Here is a 20,436-nt window from a genome sequence, read left to right on the forward strand (position 1 = left end):
ATTTGTTTTTTCTAAAGTGGATGCTGATCTAATAGGTACAGCATGTCTTTATTTTTCTCACCCTGGGGCTATCTTCTCTTCTCTTCTTTTCCTTTTTCCTTTTTTTTGGCTTAGAAAAACCATGATTGAAAGTTAATGAACTTCAAATACTACAAATTCCATGATGTAGTGAACCTGCAGATATCAACTTGCCAGGGAGACTAACAACAACATATCACACTTCCTTTTAACAAAACAAAAGGCCCAGTGGAACAAAATGATAGAGCGTCGCTGTACAACAATCAAAACATGCAATCCAAACTAAAAAGAAGAAAGAAAAACACATTGTCGTGACACTAGGGGTCTTTTTCAGAGGCAATGGTACCCCCTGAGACCTTTTAAAAATAATAATATCTAAAACTTGCTAAGGGAAACCAACTATTGTTTCACTGTGATAGAGTTTTCTAGTCAGGGGACAATCACTGAAAAGTGTCCCGAATCCCTGCCTTATCTGATCTCCCACTGAAAGGGACCAGAAGCAGAGCCTCCCCGATTGATATCAATGAATCAATTGACTGAGGTCATGCACTCTACGTCCTTTGGGGCTTTGTATTTTTATCCTATTTAAACTGAATTCAATAGCTCGCACAGACAGCCAGTGGAGCATTGTTGGCATCAGCATCACATGATGCTCCTTACTGGGCCCAACTTAAATGATTATATGGGTGTCTTCTGTACCATTTATGACTATGGTAAAAGAAAGTCCACGCAGAGGTCATTTTAGGAAAATAATCAAGTGTGGCCACTCCAGTCTAGGCGGGGCTCTCAAGTAGAACCCAGGCATAGGCTCTCCTTGTCACTGAAGCTACCTATGACTCCAGAAATAGTTTTGAGTCAAGCAGGATCCTTAAACTTATTGCTCTGGAGGCATGGCTTGCTTTGGAAGAAAGGATGGGTTATGTGATAGTGTTATGATCGGCTGTTAAGGTGGGTTCCCACACTGCAGGAATACTCACTAATGTAATATTATTACATTATCTCAGTGTAATGATAAATAGCTGTCATCATCGTGGTTTGTAGTGTAAAGTTACTGCTTTTATTGTACAGTAGTACCTTGGTACTCATTGTTAATTGGATCTGGGAGGTGCAATGAGTACCAAAAACTACAAGTACCAAACAATTTTTTCCCATAAGGAATAATGTAGTGAGACACAAGGAGCTGACATCGACAAGTAGCTTGTGCACTGAGTTTCAAACAAACAATGAGTCCTGGGACAACTTAAATATGAGCCAGCAGTGTGCTGCAGCTGCCAAAAAAGCCAACACAGTGCTAGGCTGCATTTACAGAGGGATAGAATCAAGATCATGTGAAGTGTTAATACCACTTTACAATGCCTTGGTAAGGCCACACTTGGAATTTTCACGACGATGAAAAAAAGATATTGAGACTCTAGAAAGAGTACAGAGAAGAGAAACAAAAATAATTAGGGGACTGGAGGCTAAAACATATAAGGAACGGTTGCTGGAATTGGGTATGTCTAGTTTAATGGAGAGGACGAGGGGTGACATGAGAGCAGTGTTCCAATATCTCAGGGGCTGCCACAAAGAAGAGGGAGTCAAGCTATTTTCCAAGGCACCTGAAGGCAGGACAAGAAGCAACGGATGGAAACTAATCAAGGAGAGAAGCAACCTAGAACTAAGGAGAAATTTCCTGACAGTTAGAACATTTAATCAGTGGAACAACCTGCCTCCAGAAGCGGTCAACGCTCCAACACTGGAAGTTTTTAAGAGACTTGACAGCCATTTGTCTGAAATGGTATAGGGTTTCCTGCCTGAGCAGGGAGTTGGACTAGATGATCTCCAAGGTCCCTTCCAACTATCATCATCATCATCATCATCATCATCATCATGTCAAAATGCACTGAGTAACAATTCGATAAATTTCAAAGCAGTTGAGTACCAAGATACCACTGTATTTCATTTTGTATTACTGGTAAGCTAGCTGAGACTGGGGATTAGGTTTCGGGTAGTGCTGAAAGTGCTGGTCTAGAAACTAGGAGACTGTGAGTTCTAGTCCCACCTTATGCATGAAAACTGATTAGGTGACTTTGGGCCAGGCATTCTCTTTCAGCTCCACCCACTTCACAGGGTTTTTGTGTAATATTAAGGGATGAGAGTATTAGGTACATTTGCCACCTTAAAATACATCTTTAAAAAGTATTATATAAATTGAAATAAATAAAATACATAAAGTGACACCTATTCATAGCTCCTTCGCCTAACACCATTGCTTCCAGAAACTGTAAAGAAGCTTCCCAATCTCTCTCCATCCAGATGGAATAGAGATATGATACTGTGTGACTTTGTGTCACGACTTCACAAAAGACAGCAACTTCATGAAGGGGAATTTCCATTCATGTAACCTATCCCTTGATTGGATGCTTGAGTATGAGGAACTAACTTCTTGCTCTTAAGATGAGACAATCAGTGTGACAACGATCTTCGCCTTTGTTTTTAAGTGGTATATTTATTTTAATACTGTCTGTCTGTACTGTCTTTATTTTAAATCTGTGAATATTTGGATAGATTGCCAACGCCTATTGAATGGAACAATGGATTGAATTGGTTTTCCCAATATCATCTGGCACTTTGTATCGTTCATTGTCAAAATTCAGCCATATGTAATTTAGTATATTCATGTGAGTTTTAGCTCATCTTCCTCATCCAAAGATATAGGAAGCTATCATGTGGAAATGCTGTACAAATTTAAATTAGCTAAAACCTGCCATTTCTACTATTTTTTACCTGACCAAACTTTATTGCATGGATGAATGCACAAAGCATCTGAACAGCAAAAGTATATACACTGTATCACCCTGTCTCAACCATTCACAGTGAAGAAAAAGTCCACATACAGTATATATTGTACCTGAGTAATAAAAGCCACTAGATGGCAGCAAATAACAAGACATGAAGAACCTGCTATCTTTGGGATTAAATCATCTTTGTTATATCAATATATCTAATATTTTAATACTTCTGAAATTAGTGTAACAGTACATTACTGCCCCCCTTTAGTAATATAGGATGAAGACACTGTTAGTTATTTCTCTGTGAGAACAGGTACCTAAGGCTGAATTTTAGATAATTTGAAAAGCTACCAATGGCAACAAAATGATTAGGAGGCTGGAGGCTAAAACATACAAAGAACGGTTGCAGGAACTAGGTATGCCACAAGGGGCTGCCACAAAGAAGAGGGGGGTCAAGCTATTCTCCAAAGCACCTGAAGACAGGACAAGAAGCAAAGGATGGAAACTAACCAAGGAGAGAAGCAATCTAGAACTAAGGAGAAATTTCCTGACAGTTTAGAACAACTAACCAGTGGAATGGCTTGTGTTCAGAAGTTGTGGGTTTCCAAAACTGGAGGTTTTTAAGAAGAGACTGGACAACCATTTGTTTGCAATGGTACAGAGTTTCCTGCTTGAGCAGGGTGTTGGGCTAAAAGACCTCCAAGGTCCGTTCCAACTCTGTTATTCTGCTATTCTGTATAATTGTGTTTCTTAAAAATAGATGAGTTTTCTAATCCCGTAATAGAGATACTGCAGCTGACTCACCAAATGCCTGTTTGAAATAACAGTGGTGACTTCCTGTGGTTGCCCTTTAATATGATCTTTTCATCAGTAATCTTTTAAATGCTTTCCAGAGTTTTGCACTCAACTCTGAAAACTATATATTGGGACCACCCAACTGCCGACTGCACATTTTGGCAGGATTAGGATAGCTGTGCCCCACCCTACAGGCTTTGGATTCTCTTTATGAGGCCCAGCCCTACAGAGACCTGAAGAACTACAAAAAGATACCACCTTACCATTTTCTCATCCCAAAGGAGACGATGATGATAATAGTGGCAGAAGAGACCTGTTTTCCAGCTTGGGCGCTGCCCTCTGAGAAAAATAACCTTATGTGGTCTTCAGAGCTCAACATGGCTCTCTGCCCATGATTATTTCTTATATCAGTCACTTGCCTCTTCCTGGCTTTTTTAGAGAGGTCATGGTATTTACCAACAGGCACTGGTCCTATTCATTCATTCTCCACACAATGCATGTTAGTGTGTTACTGCTCCTTTGCACTACAGCAGGAGATAACGAGGCCATCACCAAGATGCGCTGTATGAGAACAATCAGTATTCTCCATCCTAAGCATTAAGCAGTCAGCGTAGATGCTATGATGAGGTGCTAGGTGAATAGCAACTCCTCTTTTGCAAATGAAGTACACTGGGTCAACCTTTGGAAGTTAATTTGGACTACAAACCAACCAACCACATGGATGGAAGCAGAACTGACTCTCAACTCCAAGATGACAGTTGTTCACTTAAACCTCACTGCCTTTAAACCAGAGGCCCTCAACCTTTTGGGCACCAGAGACTGGTTATGTGGAGAGAGGTTTTTTCCGTGGACCGGAGGGGGTGTGATTTTGTGTGCTGGCTGCATCCCACAGATGGATCTTTGCTTGTTTATGCGGCCTGGTTGTTAACATGCCACGCCCCAGTACCGGTCCACAGACTGGGGGTTGGGGACCCTGCTTTAAACCCTCAAACTCACTAGGACGGCTGGATGAGAATGGGAAATTATATANAAAAAGAAATATTTAAACTAATCTGATTAAAAGTAATTAAAACCCCTTTAAAATCCCTTAGGCCAGTCCCGCAAGCTGGAACAACCATGTCTTGAGGGCGCGGCAGAAGGAAGGGAGATCAGGGATCACCCTGATCTCTGGGGGCAGTTCGTTCCAGAGGGTGGGAGCTCCCACAGAGAAGGCCCTCCCCCTTGGGGTCACCAGCCGGCACTGTCTGGCTGACGGCACCCTGAGGAGACCCACTCTGTGGGAGCGTACAGGTCGGTGGGAGGTAATCTGTGGCAGGAGGCGGTCTCGAAGATAGCCAGGTCCGATTTATATCCAAAGGAACCGTAATTATTCATGCAAATAATAAGAGTCAAGAGAAAGAATAATCGCAAGTGCCTCCTGTATCTGGTAGTAGGGGAAAACAACCCTCCCTGATAATACATGGACAATTTCTAACTTTTCATGACTACAGCAGCAGGATTCATTCTACAGAGTGGAAGGACAGAGCTCTCAAAGTTACTTTTCACTTTGAGTCTTCACACCTTGGGCCTGCCTCTTGGAAATAGTGGGAAGGTAGTTCTCGCCACCAGTTCCCTCCTCCAGGGGATGTCCTCCACCCTGTGCTAGCTTCAGATAATTACTAGAAAAAGATGAAAAATGAGAAAGAAAGAAAGAAAGAAAGAAAGAAAGAAGGAAGGAAGGAAGGAAGGAAGGAAGGAAGGAAGGAAGGAAGGAAGGAAGGAAGGAAGGAAGGAAGGAAGGAAGGAAAGGGCCATCTCCTTGCCGCATAGCACTGAGACGTGTGATTTAGAGGGATCAGTCCTTTCTCCCTGTTAAATCAATCTGTCGACTTATAGGTAAAGGTAAACTTTGTGAGAAAAATAAAAACCTGTATTAAAACCTGCTTTTAGCTTTGAATATTAAAATGCAGATAATCTATGTTGCAAAAGATAAATTAGAATGGTTCCAGGATGAGGATCTAGCAGCTGCAAAGGAATAGGGAGGGGAAAAAAATCCAACCAAATATATAAAAATAAAAATATATTCCAGCAGGCAGGCTTTTTACTGGCTTTGTAATTTACCCCAATTATTAATATATAGGTTACCAAAGGGCTGGGGGAAAACATTAAAGACAAATGATTGTGGTCTAGATGAAAGGAGCTGACATTAAAACCCTTTCCCAACTTGTGCCAGAGACAAATAGAGTTACTTTTCAGCACAAAGCAAATCAAAGGACTGTACTGTAACGTAGTTCTAAGTTAAAAGTGTTCCCTATCCCTATAGAAAATAACAACACTGAAAACAGATTCTACCTCTGTTGGAAGGGTTAGCTGGAAATTCCTTCTTCTTATAAATCCCACTATAAGAGACTGGAAGAGAATAATTTCACTCCTTCCCCAGCACTCCATTGTTTCTCTCCCCCCCCACTCCGAAGATCTCCCCGAAGTCTCCCCAAATAATAACACGTCAAGGGAGGGAAGGATTGGTGAATATGACTCTGTATGTGACAAAGCCCATGTCATCTCTATATCAATGATGGCTGAAATACAGAGACTGTCATTTACAGTCCTTAACTGTGAAGCCAGACTTGAAGAATGCCTTTTACAACAAAGAAATTCAAAATTAGAAGTGGCTACTTTTTTTTTTTTTGCCTAATGATAGGGTTAACCCTAGAAAAAAGGGCTTTGTCCCTATGGGAGAAAAAGCCATCCTTAAATGAGTCAACTCTCTACATTCCTTTTCAAATGCAACTCCATAGTAGTCCAATTTTATTGTGAGCACTCATAGCTGGTGAACCAACAAAACCAAAAAGTGCTCCTCACAACCAATACCTCTTGCCTCTAACAAAACTCTTAAGCCAAGAGGCCTCCCCAAATAATGAAGCTGATATTTTCAGAAGGTGTTCAATCCCACCCAAGGTGGATTGTACATTTCATCTTTCATCTGGCATTCTGGCACTCAAAGAAGTTTAGTACTAGTACTGTCTCCCCAGAACAGAGGTGAGGAACAATGGCCCTTTTATAACTTGTGGACTTCAACTCCCAGAATTCCTGAGCCAGCAGAAACTTGGCTGGCTTAGGAATTCTGGGAGTTGAAGTCCACAAGTCATAAAAGGGCCACCATTCCCTACTCTTGAAGCAAGAGAAAGAATAATATTACTGATATACTAAGGACCCCACCCCCACATTCCTGGGGAACTTCTAACAATACAAAGGAAGAGAAACAACTGAAACATGGCAATCTAAAAAACTGGGATGGCATTTGGAAAATTACTGTGGTTAACTTATAGTTTATGTTGTACCCACCACAGTCAATCCCCATGTCCAGATCAGAGCAAGCACAGGCATCATTCAGTACAACTGGCAAAAACTATAGCTTGGTATTCATTTATTAACTGTCAGCAGACATCAAAAACAGCTGACCAGCAAAACAGGACAAAGGCAGGCAAAAACAGGGAGAGAGAAAACACGAGCAACAGGTAAGAGATAAAAGGACAGAGGAATTAATATCAACAATCCAGATTATCTATGTATCTCTGTCACAGAACTTTCCATAGTGGCTGGAAATAATACAGGGCAATCAGCATGGGGAGTCCCAAAGCGAGAGACCTTTGGTTATTCCAAATTTAACCCTTTTATGTACATAACAGCAACATAATGGAGATGGAATGTAGGCTATCAGGTCTGGCCTCTATTCTACATTATGAAATAAACATTTGGTAGCCAGGGATGATGTACCCCACAGTTGGGTGGAAAAGAAGACAAAGATCTCTAGTCCTACACACACACACACACACACACACACACACACACACACACCTCTGGCCAATTAGTCTACTGCTTGGGGCGCTGATCTATCTAAATTGATGCATTTGAACTATGGTGCTGGTGTAAATTATTGCCTATATCATGGATAGCCAGAATAACCAACAGAGAGGTGCTGAACCGTATAAAACCAGAAGAAGCCAAAATCACAGGACTATGTCTGATTTACTTTGGTTGTGTCAAGTGTACAAATTCATTGGAGAAGTCAGTGATACTAGGAATGGTTAGTGGATCAAAAAGAAGGGGTAAGCAAAGAATTTGCTGGCTTGACACCATCAAAGCTGATAAAAAGCTGGACATCCAACAAATGAAAAAAGCTGTGCTTGACAGGGTAGCATGGAGAATGTTTGCCTATAAAGTTGCCAAGAGTCGGACATGACTGAACAGTTAAACTAACTAACTCTGATCCATGAACCATGGATGCTCAGGTACCCACTGATCCTTGGGCTCCAACCACCTGCTTGCCCCACCCATCTCTTTGAGTTTCCTTTCATTACAAAATAAACACTGAAGGGGAATTAGGATGTGGCAAAGAAAAAAGCCAATCTCAAGCATAAATTGTGTCCCCACCATTTCTTTTGGGTCCCACAAAAAGCTACAACTGCATCATTAGAAAGTAACAATGGGAGGGAGGACAATGCCTAGAGGGAAAACCCCCTCAACCTTCTGGCATGATAAATACAAATGCAATTTTGAGAGCATATTATTGGTACTCTAATAAAGTTTCTGTTGAAGTAGGTGTGGCCAGTAATAAATACAGATTCCCCCGAAGGCAGACTGGTGAGATTTCTCCACCACTTCTTTTATTATTCCAGGATTTTGTTTATCACATTGGCCTTATGAACGACAACATCCTGGAATAATAGAAGAAGTGATGGAAAAATCTCACCAGTCTGCCTTCTGGGAAATCTGTTACTGGCCGCATCTACTTCAACAGTCAATTCATAGAGTGCCAATAACACACTCTCTCCGGCGATGGCCCACCTGACCCAGGGCGAGCTGGATTGCTTCAGCTGTGAGGAGCCTGGCCTAAGGTTTACATCGCCCAGGCTTCCTGAAGCCGATGGGAACTGCGGCCCGCCGCAGCTGAAGAGTTTAGCTGAGCCACGAAATTGAACGTGCCTGCAAAGCAGTGGTACGTGCCGAGTGAGGAAGCAGTGTGAGCTTTGAGGGTGCGAGTATCTGTATTTCTGCAGCTCATGCGCAGAATTCACACCGCGCCTTCCCATTGGCGATCAAGGAGCCTAATCATGGTAAATACAAATCATTTTTTTTAAAAAAATAAAGGGACAGATTACAATATTGATGGTGAATGCAAATGAAAAGGCAGTTTCCAAAGCCTTCCTCCCCCACCGAGGGAAACCTGAGTCACCTAGTGGGACGGGGCGCTGGCCGGGCTGGGCCTTGTGGTGAAAAAAATAAGACATCCTCCGAAAATAAGCCCTAGTGCAGTGATGGCGAACCTTTTAGAGACCGAGTGCCCAAAAACTGGCCCCACCCCCACTCCACCCCCTACCCCACCTCCGCTCCACCCCATCCCCCGCCCCACCTGCCCACAGGGCCACTCACCACCTCCAGGTCCCGCCGATCGCCCAGGAAGCCCAGCAGCGCAATGGCAGTCACACCCTCTGCCCGCGCCCTGCAGCATCAACTGTGCATGATGGAGTGTGAGGGCAGAGTCTTGTCTACGCTGCCTGGCTGCCATGTCCTTGGCTGCGCTGCTCCACGTGGGCCACGCTCAGGGGCGACTCTCCTTCAGGGGAGCTGCTGGAGAGGAAGGGGTCGTGGAGGGAGGCGAGGCTGGGGCAACGGCACGTGTGCCCACAGAGAGGGCTCTGAGTGCCGCCTCTGGCACCCGTGCCATAGGTTCGCCACCACTGCCCTGGTGGGTCTTTTGGACCAAAAATAAATATAAGACCTGGGCTTATTTTGGGGGAAACACAGTAGCATTGAGGATGTTACCTACCGTAGTTAGGGTAATGAAACGTCTGCAAGAAAACAGGCAAGCTCAGAGAGCACCAAGGACCCCCTCAAGAAATAATTACTTTATGTTCAAAGAACAAAATTAAAATTGCCTGTGCTGCACTGGTGATATATGCAGAACCTATCCTGTTTGACAAACCCCTGGAGAAAAATAAACATATTATTAATGAATGAGAAATATAAACTGTAATAAAAAGTCCCTGGCTCAATGATAGTGCCTTTGTTCTACAAAGATTTCAAATTAAGCTCTCGATCTTTTTAAATAAAGCTCAAAATGGCTTTTTGGCGAAATTCTGGAGAATTGGCTGCCAATTAGGGCAGAAAATATGCTGGCGTTCCAAGAATCAGATTAAGAAACAAAATATTTTATCTCTGTATTTTAATGTAACAACTCTCTAATCCAGATATAAAGCAAACTGTGGGAGTTTTTGTGTTTTTACATTTCCTAGGATCCTTAGAACAACTGATCACTGGTAAGAAGTGTTCATAGTCCAACAACATCTGGAATGCAATTAGCTACTTACTCCTTCTCTTGCAAACAGATTTGCTTGCTTGCTTTTTTGGTATCACCAATTTCTCTCTGATTGGCAGCTTAAGAATCATTAATACTATTATGTATTTCCAAATACACATCTCCACCCAAAGAGCACATCTTACCAGGAGTTAAGGCCTGTCTTACAAGTAACTTCTCATAGTTAAGCCAGGGAACCTAATTAGATCTGCTGGATTTCTCATTGACTAAGATGCAAGATGCCATTGTTGAATAGTTTTTTTTTAAAAAAAAGCTCAGATAAATATAATTTATGGGACTGCCAGGATAGACTTTTACACATGATAGTAGCAGAAACAATACATTCAATGTGCAGAAAGATATGTTTTCATTTTGTGTTTCAGGTGTAATACAGTGTTAAGACTTATTGTATGTTAATGTGTTACATAAAAATTAAGTATTTTAAACTTTCACTTACTGAACTAAAATCAAACATAAGATCCTTACTATCAGGGTCCAAAAAAGAGCAGCAATAAAGAAGGAAGTTTGGTAGTTCAATCTGAAAATAATAAGATATTATTTTGCAACAATGTTTTGCAACTTTTGTGATTTTAAGATATGTAGACTTCAACTTCCAGAATTCCTTAGTCAGCATGCTAGGAGTTCCCTGGTCCACATATCTTAAAATCGACAAGGTTGAAAAACACTGCTTTAGAAGATATTCTTCCAAATGAAACTTAGTTACAGAAGATAAATGTCATTGTTAATTGATATCTGCACGTGCACCCTATATCAGTTGCAAGGCTGTATCAAATGTGGATATTATCCCTTACTTTCCTTCAGTGGGATGTATGAACAACATTAATGTATAAATGTCTACACAAAGGTAAGTAATTATTGATTAGTTAGTTTTTAATCTTTCTAGTTTTTTAAAAAAATCTAATAAACCTATCGTAAAGGAAAGAAAATGAAGGGGGGGACCGATACGGTACCTTCATAGGCGCAAGCTGAATGGGTGTGATGCATGAAGGATCCACCATTGGCTTTGGCCTGTTTGCTGTGTCTGCCAGCAAACTATGCCATTGTTGAGGTAGTCCGGTGAATTTTTGTTCTCTGTGATCAAATCCAGTGTGTACCCTGTGTTCAAAATTGGAAGGGCCAGAAATTTCAATCTTTTTCTTTTTCTTTCCAAACATGATGGAAAAACCTGAAAAAGAAGGAAAAATGTGGTATAAGATACACATTACTAAGGACACGTGGTGCATACTGTATATTGATGATTGGATAGCAAAGAGGACAAGAAATGAGCACAGAGCTGGCGACATATAAATAATACAAATTCATGTTTACTGCATACGTCTCTCTCTCTCTCCCTGCTTTTGCCTACTTTTTTTTCCTTTTTGCCAGTTAACTTATTTTTTCCTGAGCTGAAATAAGTGATATGTACACTTGCTGTAATCTAGAATTGACTGGGAGTATGCTGGGTGCAAACTAAACTGGAAATTGTCCACAGTAATTTTTTCCAACGGACAGGCTATAGGCCCAAGAAAGGTTACTCTGAGCACCCCAAAGTAACTCAGCCATTCAACATTCCAATTTATTTTCAGCCACTGGACCAGGGGTGTCAAACTGCCGGCCCGCGGGCCAGATGCGTCATGGCGAAACCACGCCTACCCTATTGCTGGCAATGGAAAAAAAGTTGCGATACGTCACAACACGTCATGTGACGTTGCGAGTTTGACACCCCTGCACTAGATCAAGCATTCAGCTGAACCAGCACTCAGAGCCCAATGTCACAGATACTCATTAGGACCTAAAATATCCTAATCAAGGAGCATTTTTTCATGCTTTCAAACTTAGCAAATAGCAATGAAACTGGGATTGGAAAATCTCATACTTGAAGAAGGGTAACTACAACCCCTGGAGATGAAAATGGGGGCACCATCTAGCTCTCTGAAGTCTTTGAGATAACATATCCAGGAGAAACCCAAACCACAAAAACTGAGAAAGGATATATTATTTATGTCTGGAATAATTCTAAGAATGAAGACAACAAACTGAAAATTGATTCAAAACTGTGTTTAGCTAAGCTAAGTCAGGCATTCCAGACAAACTCAGGAATGAGCAATAATACTTCAATGTTCAGAAAAAATAGTAAGCTCAAAATTATTAGGGAGCAAAAATGGTGTGGAATATGTGCAGAGCATCTCTCTATTCAGAAGACACTAAACAAAATAATGTAAAACTTTCTAATGAAGAATCTGTTATTAAGTATTAATATAAATACTTTTATAAAATATCAAATAAAAATAATTATATTTTTCTCGTTATATTCAAAGTTCATGATGAAACTTCCCTTAAGAATATAATTACTAGACTGGAGGTATATCAATATGATTGAGCCATGCAATTGAAGGGAATTCTCTATACCAGAGGTCCCCAATCCCTGGCCCGTGGCCCACTACTGGGTTGTGGCCTATTGGCAACCGGGCCATGGTCCAGCAATCTTGGCTCGTGCGAGAAATGGGTCAGCTTGCACATGAAGGCGCACGCAGCTCAACTCTTAGTTGAGCTGTGTGTGCATTCACTTGTGCCACCCAGTTCTCCTCTCCACCCCCCAAGCTGGGCTGCCAAGCCACAAAGATTGGGGACCCCTGCTCTAAACCTATGAAGGGGTCTCTAAACTTGGCCGCTTTAAGACCTGTGGACTTCAAGTCCCAGAATTCCTCAGCCAGCATGGCTGAGAAATTCTGGAAATTGAAGTGCACAAGACTTAAAGCGGCCCCTGAATTAAAGGGTGGGGGTTCATTACATCTATGTATCACATAGGGCAGTGATGGCAAACCTTTTAGAGACCGAGTGCCCAGACTGCAACCCAAAACCCACTTATGTATCATCGGTGTGGGTGGGTGTGGCCCATTGGGTGGGCGTGGCTACAGTGGTAACGGCAGACTGGGTGGGACTAAAAAGTTCAATCAATTCCAACTTTGCGAGATCTTTTCTTTTCCAGCGAGAAGTTGAAATTGATTGATTGATTGAACCTTTTTATTTTTGCACACGGCGGTGGAGGCCTAAAGCGAAAAGGTTTTATAAAACCCAGCTGAAGCCCTAGGACTGGGGCGACAGTGCGCATGCCCACAGAGAGGGCTCTGCGTGCCACCTGTGGCACCCATGCCATAGGTTTGCCACCACGGACATAGGGCAATAAAAGAAATATATTTTATTCTGGTGGCAAAGTTCCAAGGCTTTCACATACATGAGTTTTCAGTATGCTTTTTGCTTCTGGAAAAAAAAGAGATGCATAAACAATAGAACAGCACTGATGCTATCTTCACAGCATGTTGTTTGCTGGTTGACATTAAATTTTGATAGAATGGAAACTGTACGTGAGGTCTACTACACCCGAGTTTAAATACGGTACTTCGAAAAAGTACGTCGAAAGATAATAAACGAACTTAATGAAAATGATATATCTACCTTGACAATGAAAACCAAACAATAGTACTACCACTACCACTACTACTACTACATCGGTAGTAAATGGTACAGGAAACGTGTACCTTTTATAAAACGAAGACAATAAATTACATATATAATTCTTTATCCTTAAATTTAGGGGCAGGAAACCTGTGATTTCCAAATGTTGCTGAAAACAAGGACAATAATAATTTCTTAAATATCATTCCCAGATTCCATCATCAAGGCTCATTTTAGAAAGAGTTGCCGGAAAATATACTTGGAGAGCTACAAATTCGCTGCTTGTGCTCAAAACACAACCTATACTTTTTATACAGAAATCTATGCTGATGGAGTTGGCTACTTTAGGAGAAAATTGCCAGTCTTTCAAACATCCACCCTGCTCTTATGTTCCACAAATCTGTTAAATTAATATCTGCAGTGTCTTTGGTGGTCCATGCAGATGATTCCTGAAAAAATAAATAGTGTGTTAAAAATGTAACTATGGACATACGAAAATTACTGCAACTCAACTCAGATCAAAGGGACACTCCACAACATGAGAAAAAGGATCTTTTTTCCCCCCATCAACTTTATCAAATTGTGAAAACTGTCGTTTTCTGGGAAACACCTACTCTTGACATGTAGGCTTGGGATAATGTGATTCCAAGATCAAAGGAATTGAGTCTTCCATCCCTCTCTGTGAATAGACACCAATCTGAGCAGCTGAAATTAGCTCCATTCAGTCATTCTGGTCCAGAATAACACAGAAAAACCTCTTTCACAAAACCGTTCATCCAGATTTTGGGAGAAAAAGCTGGGGGGGGGAGGACACAGGATATTGGCCTCCTTCAGTTCAAAGTTACAGTAGCTACTTGAAAAACTGCTTCCAGACTGACTTGTGGGACAATCCATCATAGCTCTTATTTTCTTGGTGAGGGAAAAAAAATTCTCTTGAGAGGCCACTTACTACATTTCTTAGTTTTGCTCCTCACTAAAATAGCAATTTTGCTTCTGAAAATCAAGCATTATTAAAGAATCCAGCACTGCATCAGTCTGTAATCACAGAACTATATGCTCTGAGGCTTAACAGCATGATTGCAATCCTCTAGGAGGATGTGAATTGCTAAATTTTTTAGCTTAAAATTGTGTTTATTTTGGCCTTCTGAAGCTTCTGCCCTTTTTGTTCTTTTAAAAGGGATTCCCTAGCAATAAGTGAGCCCTCTCAGAGATTCAGACCCAAAACAGGAGGGAGGGAGGGAGGGAGGGAGGGGAAGGAAGAAAGGAAGGAAGGAAGGAAGGAAGGAAGGAAGGAAGGAAGGAAGGAAGGAAGGAAGGAAGGAAGGAAGGAAGGAAGGGAGTTTCACACTCTCTTATGACCGTGTATGATATAAACATAATGTATATTTCATGACATTTATCTACAGGAGGAAAAATCAATAAAATTGGCCAACTGGAAATATTCCTTAAATTATTTATTTAACATGTTCTATGTATTATTATTATTATTTTTGATAATCACAAGCCCTGCTGCACAAGACCAAGATTTTATTTGATCTAACTATATTATTTCTAACAGAGATCAGAAAAAAGTTTCTGCAAAAATCAGATGGGATTGATGGTTTTCGCAATGGATTGTCCAGGGTCGATGCTTGGGCAGGGATTATGGGAACAGAAACACTACACACCTGGATGGGATTAATGCCGCTCCAAGGCAGAGGGGACTTATTTTTTGACCTTTTTTAACATTTAAGTCAAATTCACAACATTAAAATGAATTCGGATTCCAGATAGGTACTCAAAGGAGACATGCATTGCCCTACATATTGCAAATATTGGTGGTCTCAAATGAAGCTTCTTATATAACTTCCCAACTTATTAACTTAAAAAAAAATAAGCACCCCTTCTGAGTAGAGACACTTCTTTTTAGATTGAGGGCTTAGTGGTTCCAGCCTATCAGTTAGGGGATCTTGAGCAGAACAAGTTTGTTTGTTCCATAAAGAACGTTCATTCCTGACAACACTATAAAAGCAAGTGGATGAGAAGAATGTCTGAATCATATTGCCAAAGATTTAACAGATTCAGGAAAAAAAGGTACGCCATATCAACATTGGGGCTGAACATGTTTTTTTTTTCATAATTTCCCAGCCCATTTCCATGACAGTGGTGACTTCTTCATAGCATTCCTCATTTTATTTTTTTATTTTTTTGCCTCCCCAGACAACTACGTGTTCGTTCGTGATTTGTTTTTTTTACAAAAATGTTTTTCTGTCACCATGACTACCTTTATGACTACCGTTCTGACCCGGATAGATTTGATAAAACATAGTCCTTCAGTACCATTTTCTATCTAAGACCTTCTCGTCGTCCCATGACCACCTCCTCGTGTAGTAAACGAGATCCATGAACTAGTTAGTCTACTAATTCAAATGCAATGGAAAAAGGTGGCCCCAATTGATGGGAAATGCCACCACCATTCAGATGATTTTGCTTCTGGAAAAGGAACACACATCTATACTATTCACATAGGCAGCAAAATATTTTGCAAAAAATAAGTAAGTTAGAAATGAATCTGATTCCGAGGGCAGAATCTGGGGGGGGGGGAGGAAATATTTAGTCCAAATCTAAACCAAAATCTTCCTTGTAAGGTGGACAAGAGTGGCAAGTGAGAAATGGCTTAGAGTGCAGTTTTGTAACCAAAGTTTGAGGCTGTTTTCGTGGGCAGTCCTTCTTGCTAATTACACGGCTTGAAGTGCTAGGTTGCTAGCTTGGATTTCTGCCATAATTTGAGGTTCTCATACCAGCAGCGGGTTTTTTTTTTTTTTTGCACTTTCCCTCATTCTACCTTAATCACTGATTTTGTTGGGTGTGTTGGTACTTTTGACTGACTCTTTCTAAACTACATGGGCCTGCACCCTGCTAGTTTGTACAATGAGTGTGTCCATGTGGTTTAGATAGCAGATGTTTTCCTACACTTTTGGCTGTTATTGATCAAACTTCTTCAGAGCTGGCAAACACTCTCTTATTACAGAAAAGTGTGTGTGTGAGAGAGAGAGGGGGGGGAGGGAGAGAGGGAGGGAGGGAGAGAGAGGGAGAGGGAGAGGGAGAGAGAGAGAGAATGTTGTTGATTGCCCAAAGCTTTCCACTGATGGCCTTCAAGACTTTCCCCTCTTCTGATATTAAATCGGCACAACAATTTTCCACTACAACTTAAGCACAGTTAGTTCTTCTATTGATGCTCTGTTTGTCATACAAGACTTCTGCAGTAGTAGGCTTCCCAGAAATGCTGCATTGAGGGACCTGATAGATGGGAAACATGTTACTGTAGCCTTGTTTAATAAACAAAGTGTGTGTAAGAAATGGGCTGGGAGGAGAAGTAACAGGAAGAAGAAAGTCCCTGGACAGTGAAACCATAGGAAGGCTGTCTCAAAGGCACGCACAAAGGGCTAGAGAGACCGTGTTTACTAATCTTGTAATTTGCATCCTGCACTGTAGATTCTGCCTCAACAAATGACAATACCTTGTTGTCTGTGTCTTCTTGTGGAAAGTAAGCAAAGTTGGACCTAGAGCAGGGATAGGCAACCTTGGCTCTTTTATGACTCGTGGACTTCAACTCCCAGAATTCCTGAGCCAGCATGGCTCAGCTTGGAAACCTCTCCCTTTCTCCTCAGCATGGCTGGCTCAGGAATTCTGGGATTTGAAGTCCATGAGTCATAAAAGAGCCAAGGTTGCCTACCCCTGGCCTAGAGAGTATATGGATGGAAAACCTCAATGAAATCCTAAACATGGAGGCAAGACTGGGGGCGGGGGGGGGGGAATGGGGGAAGCCCCAAACTAAAAAAAGCAATAGCCATACCACTGGTGCCAAAGAAGCAACATACAGTAGGAATATCTATGAAGTCAATAGGAATCAAGCTCGATTCAAGGGAGACTTTGCCATACCTCTGTAGGTCTTGAGGGCACAGGGTGCTACTGGGTGACCTTGAAGCTCTTTTCCAAACCTTATCTTTTTATGACTCTCAATTCTACATACAGAATATTTATCCCTCTCCTGAAAAGGGAAGGGTGTGACTCATGATTGTGTCCAGTTATGCAAGCACAAGCCATCTCATGCATGTTCAAATACATACACATTTGGTGTGATCCATTTCTAATAACACACATTCATTTCTATTCTTGCACATGTGGTTATAGCAGATCTTGTGCTACTTTGCTAATCTCCTGGCATGTTCAAAGCCTAAAAATTAGTTGTTTCCCCCACCAGCCACTCCTCCAGTGTTACTGTCCCAAAACGGTCAAAAGCAAACACTGAAACAATTCCAAGCCCAGAGCTTTCTTATTGTCGGAAATTCTGCTAAAACACACAACACCTTGTTCATTGTTGAAAATGCCTTCACTGGTCACACCACAGCACAGCAGGATGACCCAGATGGCTGCCCCATGAGAAACATCCAATAGAGACTCACAATGAAATAAATTCAACTTTTTTTTGTTTTTTTAAAAAAGCAAAGACAATGCGGATTTGTACAGCGAGGGGAAATGCTGGCAGGGAATAAGCAAAGAAACACTGTTGTCTTTCTGAAAACATCACTTGCTTTGTATATTCTATTCACCTTTTCTAATTTGGACCTCTCCAGATATCTTGGGGTTCAGCTCCTATGATCCCCTGCCAGCTTCAGACTTGACATACGTAATCAGATTCTCCAAAAGATTTCCAAACTGTTAAGAACTTGAACACAATAGCTGTGCTTTAAGGATTCTCACATGTTATGTGGGGTCCCTTCTTGATACTCTTCTTACCCTCCTGGTTGTTTGCTTTCTAAATTAAAACAGTAACATTTATGCAGGTTACTAAACAAAGAGAGGAACATGCTGATGTTGTCTAACAACTAAGTAAATATGTTGCCATAGTAAATATATAGTGCGTACTTCTGATTTAAAGAGCAAAGCATGCAAATCTAGATCAGGAGAAGTAGGCCAAGTCTCATGGTTGTGTGTCAAATCATGTTATGCCATTTGAAACAGCTCCACCTTGACTTTTCCTGTCATTGTATCTTCATACCAACTAGCTGACTTTGATTGATTTTGAAAACTAAACAGTATTGGACCCAGTTACTATTTGGAAGGGAGACTATGAAGAAATGCTAGGTCTGTGGACTAGATTGAGGAGTTGAAAACAATGCTTGAAGAAGGCAGTGGCAGACTATTTCCACACTGCTGTCAAGAAAACCACAGAGATGTATTTTTGCCTAGGAGCAAAAGTCTACATTTTACTTGAGAGTGCATGTTGACTTTCGCTGAATACTTTTCCCAATACAAACATGATATTTCCAAAACACACTAACACAAAGTAGACCAAAGCAGCAAATAATGCCTCTATGAACAAAACTAGCATGTCAGGGAGAAGGTCTTGAACAGGTGATTGGATAAATTCTGGAGGGGATAAGGATATAAATGGCTACAAAGTATGAAGGAGAGATTTCACACAAACACACTCTCACACTAAAAGTCAAAAGGGCATTCGAGAGGGGTACATATGTCCTATCTATATGGAGTTCCCATAGCCTCTACTTCCAAGAAGGAAGACGGGAGAGGCACATGACCTAATCCAGTACAGTCATTCTTCTTTAAAAAAAATTTTTTAAAAAAAAATCTTGGTATCTAGTTTTTCATAAGCATGGCAAATTTTGGAAGGCATGAGAACACATCCAACCTCATGAATAGAACCTATCTATTGTGGCCAAGCCCCAAATTTACCATTGGAATGAGTATTTATTCAGCAGGTTACAACACATTCAAGGAAAATCCATAAGGCCATATAGTATTATAGGCATTTGCAGCATATTAAGCAATGCTTTAAGAATTCTGTAACAAGGAAAATTCTTCAGTAGCTTTATAACCACGTCTGTGATGGGTTAGGGATACCCAGATTAAATTGTACAATATGAAAACAGAGACATTTCATAGACTTTGCAGACTTCTTTAATGGAAGGTATTTTAAAGCTTTAGTGTTACATGGACAACATAAGGGGGCAGGGGGGGAGAAACATCAGAACATTGGGCATAGGTTTAGTTCACCACACCAGCAATGAGTCACTACAGTTAAGTGCCATTGTAAAGACACCCTTTGGGTTACATCCCCACCCACTACTTATGTGCCCATTTCCATGCTTGTCCAGAGTCCATTAAGCCATCAAGTTGCTTTTAATGCCCCACAGAGATTTATGCACCCTATACACAGGGAAGCATGCTATTCACAAAATAATAAGATATTGTTTTATTTAATGCTGCATCTAGAATTAATGAAATTGATTTCCAAAACAGAACGGTTACCAAACCCTAAAAATCATAGTGGCTCACCTCTCCCCCCCCCACCCCGTTTGCAAAAAGATATAGAAGGGATTGTTAATAGTCAGGGGAGAGAGATGTATGTGTCAGAAAGTAGATGGATGAGAACATGAATATGTTTGCACTAGCCAAAAGGAACAAAATTTAAGCAGAAGTCTCAAATTTATTTCTGCATTAATAAAATGTATTACTATTAACTGAACCTTTCTGTAATTGGAAAAAGATAATAATATAGTTGACTCAAATGGTAAAATCAATTTATATTGCACATAAGCTCTAAAAGTCTTGAAAATTCACCCTGACTACATATTACAAGGGGAACAGCCATGAATGTTGGCATTGTTCCACTAAAATCACCGCTCTGCAAACAAATCTGAATGTTTGAGCTATATAACATTAACTGTACCAAACCAGAAGTAAACGGCATTGCTGGAAAACTCAGACTCACAAGTCAATGAGAAAAAAGGTCCCTTTTTTTCCTAGCAACGTCGTAGAAAAAAATTCATTTCGCTGGATTTTCAGAAAGCAGGACCTTTTATAATAAACTATGTAATTTTGTAGCAAACTGTGGTTCATCGAACAAGCCACCATGACTTGCTTTCCACACACAGTTAAGTCATAAACTGCAGTTTACAATCCTTCATCTGAAGCCAAAATACCACCATGACTTTGCATGATATATAAATCGAGCTACAATGGCTGGAGGTGCTCTCAGGTTTCAACAGGTCTTTC

At 40.9% G+C, this 20,436-nt stretch overlaps 1 protein-coding gene across 1 annotated transcript in view; it reads right to left on the minus strand.

Annotated features, from left to right (window-relative positions):
- PAK5 (p21 (RAC1) activated kinase 5) overlaps positions 1 to 11,107 on the minus strand; it is a 60,613-nt gene extending 49,506 nt beyond the window's left edge. Inside the window, exon 1 of the mRNA XM_015813547.2 lies at positions 10,893 to 11,107. Within this exon, the coding sequence (XP_015669033.1) occupies positions 10,893 to 11,096 (204 nt within the window). The 5' untranslated portion in view covers positions 11,097 to 11,107. The remainder of the gene's footprint in view (positions 1 to 10,892) is intronic.
- Between the last annotated feature and the right edge of the window lie 9,329 nt (positions 11,108 to 20,436).

This window comes from Protobothrops mucrosquamatus, unplaced genomic scaffold (assembly GCF_001527695.2).
Source record: "Protobothrops mucrosquamatus isolate PMUCROS unplaced genomic scaffold, P.Mucros_1.0 scaffold166, whole genome shotgun sequence".
In the NCBI taxonomy this organism is placed as follows: domain Eukaryota; kingdom Metazoa; phylum Chordata; class Lepidosauria; order Squamata; family Viperidae; genus Protobothrops; species Protobothrops mucrosquamatus.